The 23,729-nt window shown below is 42.4% G+C and overlaps 1 protein-coding gene across 4 annotated transcripts in view; it reads right to left on the reverse strand.

The window, feature by feature from the left end:
• Positions 1-371: 371 nt before the first annotated feature.
• Positions 372-23,729, reverse strand: part of nap1l4a (nucleosome assembly protein 1-like 4a) — a 49,191-nt gene continuing 25,833 nt past the window's right edge. For 3 of the 4 annotated variants that reach the window (XM_041837633.1, XM_041837632.1, XM_041837634.1), the window contains exons 10-14: positions 9,637-9,656; positions 9,132-9,251; positions 8,897-8,932; positions 8,741-8,791; positions 372-595 (exon numbers count right to left, since the gene is read on the reverse strand). In XM_041837633.1, the coding sequence (XP_041693567.1) occupies positions 557-595; positions 8,741-8,791; positions 8,897-8,932; positions 9,132-9,251; positions 9,637-9,656 (266 nt within the window). In that variant the 3' untranslated portion in view covers positions 372-556. Of the gene's footprint in view, positions 596-4,163; positions 4,203-8,740; positions 8,792-8,896; positions 8,933-9,131; positions 9,252-9,636; positions 9,657-23,729 lie in introns of those variants that run through there. The other variant, XM_041837635.1, reaches the window with a different exon arrangement.

Below are 23,729 nucleotides of genomic sequence, written 5' to 3' on the forward strand. Positions count from 1 at the left end.
GGACATGAACATGAATATTAAAAAAGAAAACCAAATTCAGAATAATACACTGTGTCTATTAAAAACACCATAACAAAGAGAAGAAAAAAAAGTTGTCAGCAACCCCAGTGATGTATGAAGTCAAACTTGTTCAGCAGTTTCCTGGTAAATTAACACTTATCTTATTGGCATTATAAAACCCTGAGTAACTAACTTTCTGTGAAAACTAAAGTTCGGGATCCATCCATTCAATAATTTTTTTTTCGAATATTCTGAGGTTCTCGGCAGTAGTCACCTATTTGTCAAGTAGACTTACTCTACGTTACCATGGCGAATTGTTTAAAGTACAGGTCACTTCTTAATTGGTTATGAATGAAGCCAAAACAAAGAGGGGGGGCGACAGGACAGCAGAAAAATGGGCATGCATGTATTAAAAACACTGTTTGGTTGCGTTCTATTGCGTTTGTATGAGAGTTCATAAGGGGCGGAGCCAACAGGGGCGGGAAGACCTGCTGATTGGATGAGGACTGATTTGATGGACAGCAGGACTTCGGCCAATTTCCCCTGGTCACCACGGTTACTGCTGTTTGCACTCGGCAGGCTGGGGCTCTTCTTTCTGAGGAGAAGAAGGAGAGAAAGAGAGATTGAGATGAGAGGTCAATGAGAGCTGAGGCGAAGGATCGAGGGAGGAAGACGGCGGAAGACGGGTGGATGAGGTTGAAGGAAACAGACCGAGAGATAGTCAGCTAATTGAACTAGTCGGAGTCAAAAGAACAGATCAAGCCAAGAGGAGAAAAAGTTACGAAAGAGAGCTAGGAGACGAGTGAGAAGGGTGACTGGGTGAGAATCTCAATTGGGCTGGAGTAAGTTGTTTTTTACCAAGTAATGAGAAGAGGGAGTTTGCCTTTAGTGAGACGACTGGGGACTACTTGAGAATAAAGGATAGAGAGAGGGGTAGAACTAAGAAAAAGAAAGGTATTGGAAAGGTTGAGTGAAAGAGATGGAGACAGACTGGGTTCTGAGGAGATGGGAGTCTAAGCGGGGGGGGGAATTCTACAAAACTAACTTATGGAATTGTTTTAAGATGGTCACACCAAGGATCATTTAGCTATTTCATAAAGTTTTAGGACCCCTAAGGTATACATTTTATTTTATGATTTGATGAAACATTGAATTTGCCCATAGAAACACATTAATTAACAGCTTCATTCATGGATCAAGCTATACTCTCCAAAAAATTATCCAAAGGAAGTTTGTTCTGAAGTGTCTATCCTATATCAGAGACATAAGAAAGATCAGAAACCATTTTTTAATTAATGTATTTATCCCCTTATTTTAGGCACTAAACTATCTCCATATATACAGTGGGAGGAACAAGTATTTGATACACTGCCGATTTTGCAGGTTTTCCTACTTACAAAGCATGTAGAGGTCTGTAATTTTTATCATAGGTACACTTCAACTGTGAGAGACGGAATCTAAAACAAAAATCCAGAAAATCACATTGTATGATTTTTAAGTAATTAATTTGCATTTTATTGCATGACATAAGTATTTGATACATCAGAAAAGCAGAAATTAATATTTGGTACAGAAACCTTTGTTTGCAATTACAGAGATCATACGTTTCCTGTAGGTCTTGACCAGGTTTGCACACACTGCAGCAGGGATTTTGGCCCACTCCTCCATACAGACCTTCTCCAGATCCTTCAGGTTTTGGGGCTGTCGCTGGGCAATACGGACTTTCAGCTCCCTCCAAAGATTTTCTATTGGGTTCAGGTCTGGAGACTGGCTAGGCCACTCCAGGACCTTGAGATGCTTCTTACGGAGCCACTCCTTAGTTGCCCTGGCTGTGTGTTTTGGGTTGTTGTCATGTTGGAAGACCCAGCCACGACCCATCTTCAATGCTCTTACTGAGGGAAGGAGGTTGCTGGCCAAGATCTCGCGATACATGGCCCCATCAAACCTCCCCTCAATACGGTGCAGTCGTCCTGTCCCCTTTGCAGAAAAGCATCCCAAATAATTATGTTTCCACCTCCATGCTTCACGGTTGGGATGGTGTTCTTGGGGTTGTACTCATCCTTCTTCTTCCTCCAAACACGGCGAGTGGAGTTTAGACCATAAAGCTCTATTTTTGTCTCATCAGACCACATGACCTTCTCCCATTCCTCCTCTGGATCATCCAGATGGTCATTAGCAAACTTCAGACGGGCCTGGACATGCACTGACTTGAACAGGGGGACATTGCGTGCGCTGCAGGATTTTAATCCATGACGGCGTAGTGGTGTTACTAATGGTTTTCTTTGAGACTGTGGTCCCAGCTCTCTTCAGGTCATTGACCAGGTCCTGCCGTGTAGTTCTGGGCTGATCCCTCACCTTCCTCATGATCATTGATGCCCCATGAGGTGAGATCTTGCATGGAGCCCCAGACCGAGGGTGATTGACCGTCATCTTGAACTTTTTCCATTTTCTAATAATTGCGCCAACAGTTGTTGCCTTCTCACCAAGCTGCTTGCCTATTGTCCTGTAGCCCATCCCAGCCTTGTGCAGGTCTACAATTTTATCCCTGATGTCCTTACACAGCTCTCTGGTCTTGGCCATTGTGGAGAGGTTGGAGTCTGTTTGATTGAGTGTGTGGACAGGTGTCTTTTATACAGGTAACGAGTTCAAACAGGTGCAGTTAATATAATGAGTGGAGAACAGGAGGGCTTCTTAAAGAAAAACTAACAGGTCTGTGAGAGCCAGAATTCTTACTGGTTGGTAGGTGATCAAATACTTATGTCATGCAATAAAATGCAAATTAATTACTTAAAAATCATACAATGTGATTTTCTGGATTTTTGTTTTAGATTCCGTCTCTCACAGTTGAAGTGTACCTATGATAAAGATTACAGACCTCTACATTCTTTGTAAGTAGGAAAACCTGCAAAATCGGCAGAGTTACAGTTCATATAAGGAAATCAGGCAATTTTAATTAATTAATTAGGCCCAATCTATGGATTTCACATGACTGGGCAGGGGCACAGCCATGGGTGAGCCTGGGAGGGCATAGGCCCACCCAATGGGAGCCAGGCCCAGCCAATCAGAATGAGTTTATCCCCACAAAAAGGCTTTATTACAGACAGAAACACTCCACAGTTTCGTCAGCTGTCCGGGTGGCTGGTCTCAGACGATCCCACAGGTGAAGAAGCCCGATGTGGAGGTCCTGGGCTGGCGTGGTTACATGTGGTCTGCGGTTGTGAGGCCAGTTGGACGTACTGCTAAATTCTCTAAAACAACGTTGGAAACGGCTTATGGTTGAGAAATTAACATTCATTTCTCTGGCAACAGCTCTGGTGGACATTCCTGCAGTCAGCATGCCAATTGCAGGCGCCCTCAAAACTTGAGACATCTGTGGCATTATGTTGTGACAAAACTGCACATTTTAGAGTGGCCTTTTATTGTCCCCAGCACAAGGTTCACCTGTGTAATGATCATGCTGTTTAATCAGCTTCTTGATATGCCACAGGTGGATGGATTATCTTGGCAAATGAGAAATGCTCACTAAGAGGGACGTAAAAACATTTGTGCACAACATTTGAGAGAAATAAGCTTTTTGTGCATATGGAAATTGTCTGGGATCTTTTATTTCAGCTCATGAAACATGGGACCAACACTTTACATGTTGCGTTTACATTACTGTTCAGTATACTTGTTCAGTATACTTCAGTATACGCTTGTGGGGATCAGAGCAAAACGGAGAACACCATCGTGTTCGTCATCTTTCCATAGAGGGGTCATAATAGTTTGTGGGCCAAACCATTCGGACACCACAGACATTTTCATGAGAAGATCGAACGCTTTTCGGGATGTCTCACGGTCTGACAAACTGATGCAGAAGGGCGACATGCAGTGGATTGCGACATGCTGTGGATTGAGATGCAGCCCATGCAAAAAACCTGATATCTCTAGCTTAAACTGACAGATTTTGATGGGGATTGTTTTATTATGCTAATTAGATTTCCACGGGGCTGCGGACATCGACTCTAGGGGATTAAGCTGGACAACTGGGAGAATAAAGGATGGAGTGTTGGATAAAGAAATGTCTGGATGGAGAAAGGTGTGGATGGAGAGAATGAGAGAAGTGAGCCAAAAGACAGAAATACAAAGTACAGAATGCAGTGCCATTCTCATTTCTCCCTTACCTAGAAATGCATGGGGTGAGAATGATTGATTGATTATGCCTGTAATGGGAGGTACAGGGGGAGGGGAGAGACAACAACAATGGTCAGGAACAAAACCATAGGATTATTCAGATAGAAACGCAATATATTGACCTGTCAAAATTGACTGTTCTACATGACAGGGAGTAATGTCGGTTCTACATTATGCTGTATTATATTCTGTAAGGCAATACAAATTTAATTTACTTAGATGCACCGCTTCACATTTCTCAACAAAAAAAAGAAGCAATTATTTTAACTATTTTTGACTAATCAAATAATTTGCTTCGTCATTGTAGTAGCTGGTGTTCGGTTCAATCTTAGTGAATCGAATAATTGTAATAAAATAATCATTAGTGAATCACGAAGAGTAAAAAACTAATGTTTTTGCTGTAACCTTATCGATTGTGTCGCTGCAAAAACTTATTTAGTAGAATGATTTAGACATTCAATTTATAGGACATTGCAATTTAATAGATGCTAACAGTCAGCCTGAAGTAAACAATTCTAAGTTAAGACAGATATATATATATAAAATCTATATGGCCCTATAAAATCTGCGATGCAGTACAGAAACACCGCTAGCACAACGGTGTCTTGCTAGGTGAACAGTTTAATTAAAGGGAAACTACACTCTCCACAATTTAAAAAAAATGTTTTCCCAGACCTCAAAGGTGGTCTCCTGATGTGGTTAAAAAATGATTGTGGACTCAGAACATCCAATTTGATTTTTATTCTATAACATTTGAGAGTGAAAACTCGGAAAAACCCAAAACCTGGAAATAATTTAACAGACTCTATATGATTTTATAGGGCCGGTCATGCCAAATAGTGGCCACATGCCAAAATGTGTCCACCTCTGCGTCACAATGGGATTTGGTTAGCAAAGTTTTTTTTTTATAACTAACCCGTCTGTTGCTAGGGCCGTTGCCAAATTCTGCCCGGGCTACATAACAAAAATAATTACCATAAAAATAAATCTATAGTGTTCGTTGCTATGCTGTTCTGATTGTTCTGAGGTGCATGAAGAGAGAGGAGCATGCAGTCAAAAGTCAGAGGAAAACTCGATTGAAGTTACAGGTTATTTACGAGATCTTTTAGCACTAAAGGGATACTTTGGGATTTTAGCAATGATACTTGCCTTCGGAAAGTATTCAGACCCCTTGACTTTTTCCACATTTTGTTAGGTTACAGACTTATTCTAAAATTGACTAAATAGATTTTTTCCCTCATCAATCTACACACAATACCCCATAATGACAAAGCAAAAACAGTTTGAAATCTTTGCTATTTTTATTGAATAAAAATCCTGAAATATCACATTTACATAAGTATTCAGACCCTTTACTCAGTACTTTGTTGAAGAACCTTTGGCAGCGATTACAGCCTCGAGTCTTCTTGGGTATGACGCTATAAGCTTGGCACACCTGTATTTGGGGAGTTTCTCCCATTCTTCTCTGCAGATCCACTCAAGCTCTGACAGATTGTATGGGGAGCGTCGCTGCACAGCCATTTTCAGGTCTCTCCAGTGATATTCGATTGGGTTCAAGTCCGGGCTCTGGCTGTGCCACTGAAGGACATTCAGAGACTTGTCCCGAAGCCACTCCTGCGTTGTCTTGGCTGTGTGCTTAGGTTCGTTGTCCTGTTGGAAGGTGAACCTTCGCCCCAGTATGAGGTCCTGAGCACTCTGGAACAGGTTTTCATCAATGATCTCTGTGTACTTTGCTCCGTTCATCTTTCCCTCAATCCTGACTAGTATCTCAGTCCCTCGCGCTGAAAAACAACCCCACAGCATGATGCCACCACCATGCTTCACCCTAAGGATGGTATTAGCCAGATGATGAGTGGTTTCTGGTTTCTTCCAGACGTGACGCTTGGCATTCAGGCCAACAAGTTCACTCTTGGATTCATCAGACCAGATAATCTTGTTTGAGTCCTTTAGGTGCCTTTTGGCTAACTCCAAGCAGGCTGTCATGTGCCTTTTATTGAGAAGTGGCTTCCGTCTGGCCACTTTACCATAAAGGCCTGATTGGTGGAGTGCTACAGAGATGGTTGTCCTTCTGGAAGGTTCTCCCATCTCTGTCAGAGTGACTGTTGGGTTCTTGGTCACCTCCCTAACCAAGGTCATTTTCCCCCGATTGCTCAGTTTGGCAAGGCGACCAGCTCTATGAAGAGTCTTGGTGGTTCCAAACTTCTTCCATTTAAGAATGGAGGCCACTGTGTTCTTGGGGACATTCAATGCTGCAGACATTTTTTGGGATCCTTCCCCAGATCTGTGCCTCGACACAATCCTGTCTAGGAGCTCTACGGACAATTCCTTCGACCTCATGGCTTGATTTTTGCTCTGACATACACTATCAACTGTGGGACCTTACACAGACAGGTGTGCGCCTTTCCAAATCATGTCCAATCAATTGAATTTACCACAGGTGGACTCCAATCCAGTTGTAGATACATCTCAAGGATGATCAATGAAACAGGATGCACCGGAGCTCAATTTCAAGTATCATAGCAAAGGGTCTGAATACTTATATAAATAAGGTATCTGTTTTTTTATTTGTAATACATTTGCAAACATTTCTAAAAACATTTCTAAAAAGTCTGATTAGGATTAATAATATCTGATAATAACCTTTTAATTATATTTTGCTTGAATTTTTGCGTCACAACACTGAAGTTTAAGGGGCCTCCAATTTAGTTTTATTGACTGGATCTTTATATTTACCACCTGGATCCTGTTTCAGTAATAGTGAAATCAGACCTTGTTGAGTATCTGATAATCTACAATTTTTACAGGAGTGGTTAAAACATGCAAATAACGGTTCTCTGAGTACATCCACAAAGGTTTGATATACCTCAACTAGCATGCCATCCAGCCCTGGAGTTTTCCCGGACTTAAATGCTTTAATTGCATCAAGAAGTTCCTCCTCTGTAATTTGGCATCACATGAGTCTTTCTGTACAGCTGTTCATTTTACATTATTAATAGAAAAAAAAATCCTTACAATTAACTTTGGTTAGTGGAAATGGAGGAAACTGAAACAAAAACATTTGCTTAAAGTACTTTGCTTCCTCATTCAAACTATTGTTTGGTGAATGATGGGTGACTCCGTCATTTGTAACAAATTTCATTTCTATGTTGAAGATGTAAAAAATAATTTGGTGCATTTTTCCCCATATTCAGTCCAGTTCACTTTGTTTTTCCTGTAACTTATTCTGTGCCTCTATGGAACAGTTTTTATTGCTATCCAAGGACATTCGCTAGTTTATTTGTGCATATTTGTTTATGCTCTGATTACACGCAAGTGTCTAGATCAGCAGTTTACACATGATGACTTCAGCTTTGTGAAAAACCTTACTTGGCAAAATATAGCTAGCTAGCTTTCCTTGCTTGTAGGTTAGCTACCTAGTCAACGTTTGCTCTCATCAGACTGGTATAACGTTACGTTAGCTAGCTACTTAGCTAATCAAAACAAAACCACATTCATTGGCTAGCTACCTTTTTTGCCTGTTCGTTAGCTAGCTACAGAGGCTAGCTGCTGGATTTCTTACAAGCAAGCTAATGTTAGCTAGTTAGCTACCTAGCCAATCAAAATATCTGTTTGCATTTATAGATTAACCTCAGTTTGAATACCACATAGCTAGCCATATACAGTAGCGTAGGTTTGTTTGCATACATTTCTTATGACTGGCAGCATGGTGCAAGTAGCTGTGTTGTTGCTGAACAAGAGATCCCAAAATCAATTGCTAACAACCCTTTTTTTGAAATCCGGTATGTGGTTCTCGGTAATAGACGGACGGCTCATGACAAGAGGCGGGGAGTGTGTGGTGTACCTCCAATCAGTTGCGAATTTTCATCGAGATTGGTCTCATATTGGCTTACATATGATGGTAGGGAGATTTGAATTTAACACTGAGCTTCAACCAATGCCTATAATATACTTTGATTATAGTAAAAATATAAAAGTTAATGTAAAATAGCATACTGCTATTAGATCTAGCCTAGGCTACTTGTAAATGTTCTTCAACATGAACTAGTCATAAGCTGCTACTGAACTAGAATTGGGATCATTTGCTTACATCTTTTGACCTGAGAACTACAACAAAAATGATTAAAATCGTTGTGGGAAATGAGTGTTGAATTGCATTCTAAATATTGTAGTTTGGTTTGCTAGATGACTAATGTTAGAAAAACTGGCTAGCTACTTCAGTGCAAATGAAGTTTTTGCTGTTATTTAAAGAAAAACCTGGGAAATTGTTTATGGTTAAACTTCCTGTACGTTTTCCCTCAAACTTGTTGCTGCAAGCAAGAGTGGATGGTTTCAGCGGAAAGACTGACTTGTGGGCAAAAAAAATTGACAGTGATTAAATGCGCTAAAAACAATTAATGGTGGTAAAAAAAATTCAAGTGACCTATAATTAACACATTCACTTTGACAGTCCTAGTTATAACAATGTTTTATGAAGGGAACTAAGAGGCTACTTCCTATGACACACATGCACTTAGGTGAGGAGAATTATCAGTTAGGAACACACTAGCAGCACTACGTAAATACTGACCTTAGGGTCAAAGTCTCCCTCGTCATCATCATCATCATCACCATCCTGCTCCTAAAACACAAGAGACAGAGAGTAAATAAAGAATTATCCTTAGCATGTTATATTTCACAAAAATGTTTAACAAATAAAGATATTAATATCCAATCCTCTCCTTACCTCTTCATCTCCCTCCTCCAGCTCTTCCTCCTCAAACTGCACAGACAAGAGGACAACTGAGTGTTCGTTCCACATTCTGTTACAGCTCCCAATTTCAAATACACACCACATACAAAGTTGTGGAATTGGAAACCTCTTTATCAATGTACTTATCTGACAAACTCAATAGTTACGCTCATGTTATAAAATGTATTAGCTGAATGCCTAACTAAATGTGTGAGTGTTTGACACGTACACTTTCGTCGTCCTCCAGTGCCTCTCCAGTGAAGTAGAGCACAGCTCGGGGGACTATCCTCTCGCGGAAGAAATGGCCAATCTCAAAGTCTGTGGCTAGGGTGAACTCTGAGTCCTCATCCTGGGGAGACAACACAGTTGTTGTTTTTTAGGACTGGACGTCATGGGCCGTTTTCCTAGACACAGCCCAGACCAGGGCCAGTATTCATAAAATGTACTCAGAGTAGGAGTGCTGATCTAGGATCCATTTTCCCTTTCAGATTAATTAATGGAAAGGGGGAACCTGATCCTGGATCAGCAACCCTACTCCAAGATACTTTGTAAATACAGCCCCTGGACTAAAAAGCATTCTGAATGGAAAACCATTGAAATCGCTTTTTTAGTCCAGGATTAGGCTTCTGTCCAAGTAACTGGCCTCTATCAATATTTCCATTAAATGTAGAAACTGATAAATGTAATATTAAATTGTGCATTTGGGTCTGAAATGCAGACAATATATTACTCACCATCTCTCCATCAGGTGACACTGGAAGAGAAAGGAAATTATTATTACCTGTGAGTATTTCACTTTCTGATTCAAAAAGTTTCCATTTAGCAAACAAACGTTTTACACAGCCAATTCTTTAGAAAAAAATCTTTAAAAAGGGCAGGCCGATATAGATCAATCACTCAACAACGATCAAATGACATTCACGCTTCTGATAACGTCTATACTGCACCTCCATAAAATTACAGCGGCATCACCCAGGTGCTCTTTGACCTCGGTTGCCACAGCAGTCACTCCCTGGTGACCGACAGAGCACAGCTGTCACTGACAAAACATCAAAGAGTTTTCAAAGGAAGGTGGAAATGTCCCTGCTTTCTTTATCTTGTTCTGAGAATGTGTTGGGAAATCACTCCATCGCCAGCCAGGGCAATGAGTGACTCAACATCAATGTCATGAGTTTTAATTAAATAACCTAGGAGTCTTCATCTTTACCCAATAATCTTGATCTCAATCTACACTGAAGAAAAATATAAATGCAACATGTAGGTCCCATGTTTCATGAAATAAAAGATCCCTGAAATGTTCCACACGCACAAAAAAGCTTATTTCTCTAAAATGTTGTGCACAGATTTGTCTACATCCCTGTTTGTGAGCATTTCTCCTTTGCCAGGATAATCCATCCACCTGGTGTAGCATATCAAGAAGCTGATTAAATAACATGATGATTAATAATAATAATAATAATAATAATAATAATAATAATAATAATAATAAGCCATTTAGCAGACGCTTTTATCCAAAGCGACTTAGTCATGCGTGCATACATTTTTGTGTATGGGTGGTCCCGGGGATCGAACCCACTACCTTGGCGTTACAAGCGCCGTGCTCTACTAGCTGTGTCAAAACACAATACCACAGAAGTCTCAAGTTTTGAGGGAGCGTGCAATTGGTATGTTGACTGCAGGAATGTCCACCAGAGCTATTGCAAGAGAATGGACTGTTCATTTCTCTACCATAATCTGCCTTCAACATCATTTTAGAGAATATGGCCTAACAACCGCAGACAGCGTGTATGGTGTCATGGGGGCGAGCGGTTTGCTGATGTCAACGTTGTGAACAGAGTGCCCCATGGTGGCGGTGGGGTTATGGTATGTGCAGGCATAATCCAGGCTCTGTCGCAGCCGGCCGCGACCGGGAGACTCATGGGCGGCGCACAATTGGCCCAGCGTCGTCCAGGGTAGGGAGGGAATGGCCGGCAGGGATGTAGCTCAGTTGATAGAGCATGGCGTTTGCAACGCCAGGGTTGTGGGTTCGATTCCCACGGGGGGCCAGTATAAAAATATATGTATTCACTAACTAAGTCGCTCTGGATAAGAGTGTCTGCTAAATAACTAAAATGTAAATGTAAATGTAAATAAGCTATGGACAATGAACACAATTGCATTTTATCGATGGCAATTTGAATGCACAGAAATATTGTGACGTTATCCCGAGGCCCATTTCTTTTAATGTATTCTGTGACCAACAGATGCATATCTGTATTCCCAGTCATCTGAAATCCATAGATGAGGGCCTAATTCATTTATTTAATTTGACTGATTTCCTCATATGAACTGTAACTCAGTAAAATCTTGGAAACTGTTACATGTTGCTTTTATATTTTTGTTTAGTATAATTAAATGTATTTTATTCTAAGGATACTGTATGTTACAAAATCTCAAACAATCACCAACGGTCATGTGGGCAATTCCATACATCCACAAACCCATGGAAAACAGCCCAAGAATGTCACAACCACTACTTGTACAAGCACAGTAACATACACTAAACATAATTTCTAAGATTTTACTGAGTTACAGTTCATAAGGAAAATCAGTCAGTTGAAATAAATAAATTAGGCCCTAATCTATGGATTTCACAACTGGCAATACAGATACGCACAGATATCTTAAGAAAAAGGTAGGGGTGTTGATCAGAAAACCAAATCAGTATCTGGTGTGACCACCATTTGCCTCATGCAGCATGACATCTCCTTCGCATAGAGTTGATCAGGCTGTTGATTGTGGCTTGTGGAATGTTGTCCCACTCCTCTTCAATGGCTGTGCGAAGTTGCTGGATATTGGCGGGAACTGGAACACGCTGTCGTACGCGTCGATACAGAGCATCTCAAACATGCTCAATGGGTGACATGTCTGGTGAGTATGCAGGCCATGGAAGAACTGGGACATTTTCAGCTTCCAGGAATTGTGTACCTTGCGACATGGGGCTGTGTATTATCATGCTTAAACATGAGGTGATGGCGGCGGATGAATGACACGACAATGGGCCCCAGGATCTTGTCACGGTATTTTCCACCATAATTTGCAAATAAATTCATTAAAAATCCTACAATGTGATTTTCTGGATAATTTTTTCCCAATTTGTCTGTCATAGTTGACGTGTACCTATGATGAAAATTACAGGCCTCTCTCATCTTTTTAAGTGGGAGAACTTGCACAATTGGTGGCTGACTAAATGCTTTTTTTCCCCCCACTGTATGGAATCATGTAGTAACCAAAAAAGTGTTAAACAAATCAAAATATATTTTATATTTGAGATTCTTCAAATAGCCACCCTTTGCCTTGATGACAGCTTTGACACTCTTGGCATTCTCTCAACCAGCATCACCTGGAATGCTTTTCCAACAGTCTTGAAGGAGTTCCCACATATGCTGAGCACTTGTTGCCTGCTTTTCCTTCACTCTGCGGTCCGACTCACCCCAAACCATCTCAATTTGGTTGTGGTCCGCTGTAGCTCAATTGGTAGAGCATGGCGCTTGTAACGCCAGGGTAGTGGGTTCGATCCCCGGGACCACCCATACGTAAAAATGTATGCACACATGACTAAGTCGCTCTGGATAAAAGCGTCTTCTAAATGGCATATTATAGGACGGGGGATTGTGGAGGCCAGGACATCTGACGCAGCACTCCATCACTCTCCTCCTTGGTAAAATAGCCCTTACACAGCATGGAGGTGTGTTGGGTCATTGTCCTGTTGAAAAAACAAATGATAGTCCCACTAAGCCCAAACTAGATGGGATTAAAACAAATGATAGTCCCACTAAGCCCAAACTAGATGGGATGGCGTATCGCTGCAGAATGTTCTAGGCCCTCTCCTATTCTCTTTATACACCAAGTCACTTGGCTCTGTCATATCCTCACATGGTCTCTCCTATCATTGCTACACAGACGACAATTAATTTTCTCCTTTCCCCCTTCTGATAACCAGGTGGTGAATCGCATCTCTGCATGTCTGGCAGACATATCAGTATGGATGTCAGATCACCACCTCAAGCTGAACCTCGGCAAGACGGAGCTGCTCTTCCTCCCGGGGAACGACTGCCCGCTCCATGATCTCGCCATCACGGTTGACAACTCCATTGTGTCCTCCTCCCAGAGTGCAAAGAACCTTGGCGTGACCCTGGACAACACCCTGTCGTTCTCCGCTAACATCAAAGCGGTGACCCGATCCTGCAGGTTCATGCTCTACAATATTCGCAGAGTACGACCCTACCTTACACAGAAAGCGGCACATGCCAATAAACCCGTACAACTTATCCAGAACGCTGCAGCCCGTCTGGTGTTCAACCTTCCCAAGTTCTCATATGTCACCCCGCTCCTCCGCACACTCCACTGGCTTCCAGTTGAGGCTCGCATCTACTACAAGACCATGGTGCTTGCCTACGGAGCTGTGAGGGGAACAGCAACTCCTTACCTTCAGGCTCTGATCAGACCCTACACCCAAACAAGGGCACTACATTCATCCACCTCTGGCCTGCTAGCTCCCCTACGGAAGCATAGTTCCAGCTCAGCCCAGTCAAAGCTATTTGCTGCTCTGGCACACCAATGGTGGAACAAGCTCCCCCACGACGCCAGGACAGTGGAGTCACTGACCACCTTCCGGAGACACTTGAAACCCTACCTCTTTAAGGAATATCTGGAATAGTATAAAGTAATCCTTCTTCCCCCACCCTCCATCAACAAAAAAAAAAGTGGTTGTCCCACTGGCTATCATAAGTTGAATGCACCAATTTGTAAGTCGCTCTGGATAAGAGCGTCTGCTAAATGATGTAAATGTAATGTAAATGAATGCTGTGGTAGCCATGCTGGTTAAGTGTGCCTTAAATTCTAAATAAATCACAGACAGTGTCACCAGCAAAGCACCCCCACACCATAACACCGCCTCCTCCATGCTTTACGGTGGGAAATACACATGCAGAGATCATCCGTTCACCCACAACGCATCTCACAATGACACAGCGGTTAGAACCAAAAATCTCAAATTTGGACTACAGACCAAAGGTCACATTTCCACCGGTCTAATGTCCATTGCTTGTGTTTCTTGGCCCAAGCAAGTCTCTTCTTATTATTGGTGTCCTTTAGTAGTGGTTTCTTTGCAGAAATTTGACCATGAAGGCCTGATTCACACAGTTGGCAGAACATGGCGTTTGCAACGCCAGGGTTGTTTGTTCGATTCCCACAGGGGGCCAGTATGAAAAAATTTATGCACTCACTAACTGTAAGTCGCTCTGGATAAGAGCATCTGCTAAATGACTAAAATGTAAAAATGTAATGAGTCTGTTACTTGAACTCTGTGAAGCATTTATTTGGGCTGCAATTTCTGAGGCTGGTAACTCTAATGAACTTATCCTCTGCAGCAGAGGTAACTCTGGGTCTTCAATTCCTATGGCAGTCCTCATGAGAGCCAGTTTCATCATAGCGCTTGATGGTTTTTGCAACTGCACTTGAAGAAACTTTCAAAGTACTTGAAATGTTCCATATTGACTGACATTCATGTCTTAAAGTGATGGACTGTTGTTTCTCTTTGCTTATTTGAGCTGTTCTTGCCATAATATGGACTTGGTCTTTTACCAAATAGGGCTATCTTCTGTATACAACACAACTGATTGGCTCATACGCATTAAGGAAAGAAATTCCACAAATTAACTTTTAAGAAGGCACACCTGTTAATATAAATGCATTCCAAGTGACTACCTCATGAAGCTGGTTGAGAGAATGCCAAGAGTGTGCAAAGCTGTCATCAAGGCAAAGGGTGGCTATTTGAAGAATCTCAAATATACAATATATTTTGATTTATTTAACACTTTTGGTTACAACATGATTCCATGTGTTATTTCATAGTTTGGATGTCTTCACTATTATTCTACAATGTGGAAAATAGTAAAAATAAAGAAAAACCCTTGAATGAGTAGGTGTTCTAAAACTTTTGACCGGTAGTGTACATATATATGATTCACTTCTCACACGCTTGTGCAACACACACACACACAATCATTCAAACAGACAACACTCACGCATAAGTCTAAACCTTCTTTAACAGTAACACATGGGTGGGTGTGCGCACGCACACACATTCCCACAGTGGTACCAGGCAGGCAGGGCTGCATTCCAGGGAATCTGCTATGGAAGGAAAGTCAGACGAGTCAAGGTTAAGGTTAGCCCTTAACCAGCATTCTCCCCATTTCCCACTCACATAGCCTGAGAGACAACACTGATTGCAGGAAGGAGACAGGAGAGGGGGATGGAATGGAATTAACTTTCTTCACGGGAAGATAAAAATAGAGGACAGAAGATAAGGTAGAGACTTAAGAATGAAGTTTAACAAAAGAGGATGGGATAGAGGAAAGATAGTGGAATTTATATGTCAAGCCATTTTGGCTACACTGAATTTAACTAAATGTAGGCTTACATTGAAGGGTGGGAAGTGAGTCAGAGGGGCTGTGAGGGTGAGGTGTACAATTTATTTATTTTTCTTTACAAAGAATAACTATTGTGTGCATGTTAGACGATAAACAGCTGATTCACAAAGACTTGACTACATAGGCCCCACCCTGAGGGCACACACCTGAGCAGTATTAATATCTACCAATCACATGCCTAGAATATGCCAAAGAGGTATCAGGAGTTTGAAGGTGAGGGTTCAGGATTGGTGCAGGCAGGCATGTTTGAAAGGAAGGGCTGACTAATAGATAGAACATGTGAGTAAACAAATCAAAATCTTGGGTCGCACAAGCACACACAGTTTAGAGTTGTTCTTGTCTTGGCGAAGAATGGAAAGCTCACATCTTTGACGTAACCTAAGCTTTGAAGTCCAACGTATGTGGGACAGAAGTCTGATTCTAGTCCACAACAGAGACTGTGCCTACACAGACCAGGCTGTGAATAACACATCTATCCATGAATAGACTGTCATTGTGTGAGAGGCAATGTGAGCACTGGGAGCAGCTCCAGTCCTGTATATCTCTAAGTATGGACGAATTCCAGACGCAGATTTAGGCCTACTTTATAAAGCACTTTTCATTACTACAAAGAGCATCTTAAAGTCACTTTAAAACCAAAATCACCTCTAGGAATATTTAAAATGCCTAAAGAGGTGCTTGCCGTCTTAGTAACCAAGATATGATATATTGAAGTATGTACAGATTGAGTATCTGGGGGAAAGCCGTTCCACTGCCAGGACCAGGGTGCGGAGGGCAGGAGTAAGAGTCTACCGTCACCTGCTGGTTGTGTTGAATAACTGCAGAGAAAGTACTGTATGCTACACATGGCCTGAAGTATGAAAAATGTATGCACTCACTAAATGTAAGTCGCTGTGGATAAGAGCATCTGCTAAATGACTAAAATGTAAGTCAATCTTGCTTTCTGCATGCATGGTTACCTTTAATAGGTACCCATGCACCTTACATCTTACTGATGCATGGATAGCTTTGTGATATTTGTGTGAGTCTCATTTTTAGGAGAGGCCTTCAAATCTTCTTTCAAAAGTGTGTTTTTCCCATGATTGCATTAAGAAATCTTGTGCAATGACTGGGTTTATCAGAATGCATGTTTCTCTCCCTGTGGCACTCAACTTGAAAGTGCCTCGAGAGGAATATTATGTTCTTGGCATTGAATGAGACAAGCTGATCAATTGAATAAACTGATTTTGCTGTCCGTTACCTGTCTTGTTGGCTGAGGAAAGCTCAGTATCTTCAAAGTGCGCCGGCAGAAATATTTATTTGGCGTGGTGGCAACAATTTAGCAGCAGCACAGCGCCACTTCCAAATGAATATAGCGGAAACACAGAAGGTACAGCTAGATTAGCTTGAAATGGGGACCATTCCTTGACAGAGGCCTGACAGTTCAATTTGTGAAGAATGGAACATTTGGCAATGTAAAACGCATATTTCTGATTTTTTTCGCATACCCACTAGAGACCTCGCGTGTACCCACAGTTAGGCGAAACAAAGCTGTAAGTGAAGACTGCACAGAAAAACTTTTTGGCAAAAATGCAACATTTTAGGTTTGGGGCATATCCAACATCACAGAGTGGACCCTCCATATTTTCAAGTATTGTGGTGGCATCATGTTATGGGTATGATTGTTGTCACCGCAAGGACCTTGGGAGTTTGTCAGAATCAAAATAAATATGAAATGGGCAAAGCTCAGATAATACCCTTAGAGTAGGGATGGGTAACTACCGTCCCCTCTTTTGAAGGCCCTAGAATCAATCACCCTCCCATATGACCAAAAGTATGTGGACACCTGCTCGTCATTCCAAAATCATGGGCATTAATATGGAGTTGGTCCCACCTTTGCTACTATAACAGCCTCCACTCTTCTGGGAAGGCTTTCCACTAGATGTTGTAATATTGCTGCGGGACTTGCTTCCATTCAGCCACAAGAGCATTAGTGGGGTCGGGTACTAACGCTGGGCGATAAAGCCTGGCTCGCCAAATCATCCCAAAGGTGTTCGATGGGGTTGAGGTCAGGGCTCTGTGCTGGCCAGTCAAGTTCTTCCACACCGATCTCAACAAACCATTTCTGTATGGCCTTGCTTTATGTACAGGGTCATTGTCATGCTGAAACTATTGCCACAAAGTCGGAAGCACAGAATCGTCTAGAATGTCATTGTATGCATTAGCATACTTCACTGGAACTAACAGGCCTAGCCCGAACCATGAAAAACAGCCCCAGACCATTATCCCTCCTCCACCAAACTTTACAGTTGGCACTATACATTGGGGCAGGTAGCGTTCTCTTGGCATCCGCCAAACCCAGATTCGTCTGTCGGACTGCCAGATGGTAAAGCGTAAACACTCACTCCAGAGAACGTGTTTCCCACTGCTCCAGAGTCCAATGGCAGCGAGCTTTACATCACTCCAGCCGACACTTGGCATTGCGCATGGTGATCTTAGGCTTGTGTGCGGCTGCTCGGCCATGGAAACCCATCTCATGAAGCTCTCAACGAACAGTAATTGTGCTGACGTTGCTTCCAGAGGCAGTTTGGAACTCTGTAGTGAGTGTTGCAACCGAGGACAGACGATTTTTACGCGCTACGCGATTCAGCACTCGGCGGTCCCGTTCTGTGAGCTTGTGTAGCCTACCACTTCGCGGCTGAGCCGTTGTTGCTACTAGACGTTCCTACTTGACAATAACAGCACTTAAAGTTGACCGGGGCAGCTCTAGCAGGGCAGAGATTTGCCGAACTGACTTGTTGGAAAGGCGGCATCCTATGACGGTGCCACGTTGAAAGTCACTGAGCTCTTCAGTAAGGCCATTCTACTGCCAATGTTTGTCTAAGGAGATTGCATGGCTGTGTGCTCGATTTCATACACCTGTCAGCAACGGGTGTGGCTGAAATAGCCGAACCCACTAATTTGAAGGACTGTCCACATACATGTGTGTGTATGTATATACTAGGCATTCAGAACCCTTTACTTTTTCCACATTTTGTTACATTAAAGCCTTATTCTAAAATTAATTAAATAGTCCCCCCCCCCCCTCGTCAATCTACACACACACACACACACCCCCACACTGACAAAGCAAAAACAGGTTTTTAACTTAAATATCACAAATACATAAGTATTCAGACTCTTTACGCAGTACTTTGTTGAAGCACCTTTGGCAGCATTTACAGCCTTGAGTCTTCTTGGGCATGACTCCACAAGCTTGGCACACCTGTTTTTGGGGAGTTTCTCACATTCAAATCCGGGCTCTGGCTGGGCCACTCAAGGACATTCGGAGACTTGTCCCGAAGCCACTCCCGCATTGTCTTGGCTGTGTGCTTAGCCTGATCAACTCTATGCGAAGGAGATGTTGCGCTGCATGAGGAAAATGGTGGCCACACCAGATCCTGACTGTTTTTCTGATCCACGCCCCTACTTTTTTTTAAAGGTATCTTTATTCCCAGTGATGTGGAATCCATAGATTAGGGCCTAATGCATTTATAAATGTATATGAACTGTAACTCAGTAAAATCTTTAAAATAGTTGCATGTTGCGTTTATATTTTTGTTAAGTGTATTTATTTATTCATTGTTTTATTCAGTTGGGATCTCAACTCACTGTTGCGAGTTAGAATAGTAGAAGTTAGTCTAGCTGTCATATTTAAAACTGCAAACATTCCTCTCCGCCCCATGGAAAAATGAGTAGAATTGCATGAAATTAGTTATACAATTCCAAAATCTCTCCACTCCATGGCAAAATGCGTAGAATGGCAGCAAAATTGCTTTAAAGCAGAAAAGTTCTCTACACCGGCAGCGGCGCAACTGCGGCCCCTCTGTGAGATTTGTTTGTGGCCCCCACCCCATCAAAAGTTGCCAATCCCTGCCTTAGAGGAAAACCTACCTCTGTTACATTTTTCAGGGCGATATTTACACTAATTATAAGGTCAAAGACACACCAGAATGGATTTCCACAAAGTGTTGAGTGTTTATTAGTCTCAGCTAGGGCTGTTACGGTGACCACATTTCTGCCACATCGGCAGTTACGGGTCATGACCGCAGTCAAATTCCACGTGACCTTTGAGTCAAAATCCTAGTTGCATGCATCATAGGTCTATATGTTTTGGTAAGGTTTGTATCACAACTGAAGTGGCCAAATAACTAAGCGTAGCCTAAAGGCCTATGACCCCTAGAACAGTGTTGGAGAGCCCATAGCCTAGTGAAACATGAGTTTTTATAAGCCCAGTCATTGCGCAATCTTGTGTATAAACACAGTTTTGAATGGCCCCTATTTAAAAGAGGATCCCAGCTTTCTCATGCTGCTATATTTATTGCTAAATGTTTCAAATTAAGCACATTAATCTGCTTTACAACCAGTGTAGCCTACCTGGCATATTAAAAACGTAGCCGCGGGAAGTGCTTCCTCCATTTGCTATTCGCGTGCAGATTACATGTTTTTTGTTGTGGGCCATTCTAAATAAAAAATTATTCCACACATATATTAGTAGGCTGTATGTAAAGACCAGATTAAATTGAGCAGTCTGATGTGAGAATATTGTGACTTTGCTTTTATCATTAGTCGCATCATGCAGCCTTAGAATGTATTAGAAATCAAAACATATGGTTTGTATCACAACTAAAGTTGCATAAGTAACTAAAGTAAGCATATAGGAGGACCATTTTCAAATTATCACTTTGTTAACCGCTCAACACAGAATAGCTGCATGTGCGCACTCCCTCGGAAATCGTTTGGGAAGAATATTCTATTTTATTCAGCTATGACCAATTGTATTCTTCTGACTATAAAATAATGCCACGGGAATTATAAGTAAATCTTATCTGCTAAATGAACTAGTGTAACCCACAGCCATATGGCATAGCCAAATTGGGGCATAACAGACTCAGAATATGCTATTCTGTTCTTCTGAAATAAGCTACATTTAATTCATATCATAATGTTTCTTTAGACCTGCCTAAAATAATGGTGTAGGCTATATTAAATGGATTTATACTTTTTTTAAATGTACAGTGAGGGAAAAAAGTATTTGAATCCCTGCTGATTTTGTATGTTTGCCCACTGACAAAGAAAGGATCAGTCTATAATTTCAATGGTAGGTTTATTTGAACAGTGAGAGACAGAGTAACAACAAAAAAACATCCAGAAAAACGCATGTCAAAAATGTTATAAATTGATTTGCATTTTAATGAGGGAAATAAGTATTTGACCCCTCTGCAAAACATGACTTAGTACTTGGTGGCAAAACCCTTGTTGGCAATCACAGAGGTCAGATGTTTCTTGTAGTTGGCCACCAGGTTTGCACACATCTCAGGAGGGATTTTGTTCCACTCCTCTTTGCAGATCTTCTCCAAGTCATTAAGGTTTCGAGGCTGACGTTTGGCAACTCGAACCTTCAGCTCCCTCCACAGATTTTCTATGGGATTAAGGTCTGGAGACTGGCTAGGCCACTCCAGGACCTTAATGTGCTTCTTCTTGAGCCACTCCTTTGTTGCCTTGGCCGTGTGTTTTGGGTCATTGTCATGCTGGAATACCCATCCACGACCCATTTTCAATGCCCTGGCTGAGGGAAGGAGGTTCTCACCCAAGATTTGACGGTACATGGCCCCGTCCATCGTCCCTTTGATGCGGTGAAGTTGTCCTGTCCCCTTAGCAAAAAAACACCCCCAAAGCATAATGTTTCCACCTCCATGTTTGACGGTGGAGATAGTGTTCTTGGGGTCATAGGCAGCATTCCTCCTCCTCCAAACACGGAGAGTTGAGTTGATGCCAAAGAGCTCGATTTGAGTCTCATCTGACCACAACACTTTCACCCAGTTCTCCTCTGAATCATTCAGATGTTTATTGGCAAACTTCAGACGGCCCTGTATATGTGCTTCGCATCTCTGCAGACATATCAGTGTGGATGACGGATCACCACCTCAAGCTGAACCTCGGCAAGACGGAGCTGCTCTTCCTCCCGGGGAAGGACTGCCCGTTCCATGATCTCGCCATCACGGTTGACAACTCCGTTGTGTCCTCCTCCCAGAGTGCGAAGAGCCTTGGCGTGACCCTGGACAACACCCTGTCGTTCTCCGCTAACATCAAGGCGGTGACCCGATCCTGTAGGTTCATGCTCTACAACATTCGGAGAGTACGACCCTGCCTTACACAGGAAGCGGCACAGGTCCTAATCCAGGCACTTGTCATCTCCCGTCTGGATTACTGCAACTCGCTGTTGGTGGGCTCCCTGCCTGTGCCATTAAACCCCTACAACTCATCCAGAATGCCGTAGCCCGTCTGGTGTTCAACCTTCCCAAGTTCTCTCACGTCACCCCGCTCCTCCGCACACTCCACTGGCTTCCAGTTGAAGCTTGCATCTGCTACAAGACCATGGTGCTTGCCTACGGAGCTGTGAGGGGAACGGCACCTCCGTACCTTCAGGCTCTGATCAGTCCCTACACCCAAACGAGGGCATTGCGTTCATCCACCTCTGGCCTGCTGGCCCCCCTACCTCTGCGGAAGCACAGTTCCCGCTCAGCCCAGTCAAAACTGTTCGCTGCTCTGGCACCCCAATGGTGGAACAAAACCCCCCCCCCAAAAAAAATATACATATTGTAAAGTGGTTATCCCACTGGCTATAAGGTGAATGCACCAATTTGTAAGTCGCTCTGGATAAGAGCGTCTGCTAAATGACGTAAATGTAAATGTGCTTTCTTGAGCAGGGGGACCTTGCAGGCGCTGCAGGATTTCAGTCCTTCACGGCGTAGTGTGTTACCAATTGTTTTCTTGGTGACTATGGTCCCAGCTGCCTTGAGATCATTGACAAGATCCTCCCGTGTAGTTCTGGGCTGATTCCTCACCATTCTCATGATCATTGCAACTCCACGAGGTGAGATCTTGCATGGAGCCCCAGGCCTAGGGAGATTGACAGTTCTTTTGTGTTTCTTCCATTTGCGAATAATCGCACCAACTGTTGTCACCTTCTCACCAAGCTGCTTGGCGATGGTCTTGTAGCCCATTCCAGCCTTGTGTAGGTCTACATTCTTGTCCCTGACATCCTTGGAGTGCTCTTTGGTCTTGGCCATGGTGGAGAGTTTGGAATCTGATTGATTGCTTCTGTGGACAGGTGTCTTTTATACAGGTAACAAGCTGAGATTAGGAGCACTCCCTTTAAGAGTGTGCTCCTAATCTCAGCTCGTTACCTGTATAAAAGACACCTGGGAGCCAGAAATCTTTCTGATTGAGAGGGGGTCAAATACTTATTTCCCTCATTAAAATGCAAATCAATTTATAACATTTTTTTTACATGCGTTTTTCTGGATTTTTTTGTTGATATTCTGTCTCTCACTGTTCAAATAAACCTACCATTGAAATTATAGACTGATCCTTTCTTTGTCATTGGGCAAACGTTCAAAATCAGCAGGGGATCAAATACTTTTTTCCCTCACTGTAGATGTTCCAAAGGCCTGCATCAGTGGTTTGTAAGCTATGCGTGGAAGCCCAGAGATGCCAAACGTGTTTATGTTAATTAACGGTTAACTACCATTATTTGCATGACAGTTACCAGCTGCCAAAATTTCATGAACACCACTGCCCTAGTCTCAGCCCTGACTTAAATCTGCTTGAAAACCAGAGACAATACTCAGACATTGCGGTTCATCAATCAGAGCTGTGGACTCGAGTCACGTGACTTGGACATGAGTACTACTCGACTTGGCAAAAATAAAAATAAACACTATGACTTGGGACTTGAGCTGTAACACTCGAGAGACTTGGATTTCCCAAAAGAGCAGCACCACCTTCTTCTCCTGTTAAATTCTGTCATTACACAGTAAACATGCAATTCCGTTGCTCTAAGCGGAGAATCACATTGAGTTATATGGGAAATGACCGTTAAATTTGGTTCTGCCTAGTGCCGGCAGGTGCGGAAAGGGGGAAAATAGAGCACTGTCCTATATTTTCAACGCTTGTCGCTTGAAAATATGCGCTCTGAGCAAGAGTTTACGTGAATGTTGATTCTCAGCCAACCACAGACCTCAACGCGCATGTAGTGGCCGGGAGGAAAAAAGAACACTTCATTCTAATTGGAGATTTCATAATGTCAGTCAAACTGTAGCTGAACTATCAACACCAGCTGTAAATTGTACTAGTAGGCTAGTGTAAGGAAAATATAAAATATTACTTGCATATTTTAATGGAATTGAAATTGGTATAAAACACTTAACTATTGACTTGAGGACTCTAAACCCAAAATTAGGGACGTGTGATTTGACCTGAGCTCTGGAACTTGACTTGAGACTTGCCTATTATTACTTGGGACTTAACACAAGACTTGAAGGTTAAGACTT

The sequence above is a fragment of the Coregonus clupeaformis genome, chromosome 19 (assembly GCF_020615455.1).
Source record: "Coregonus clupeaformis isolate EN_2021a chromosome 19, ASM2061545v1, whole genome shotgun sequence".
Lineage (NCBI taxonomy): Eukaryota > Metazoa > Chordata > Actinopteri > Salmoniformes > Salmonidae > Coregonus > Coregonus clupeaformis.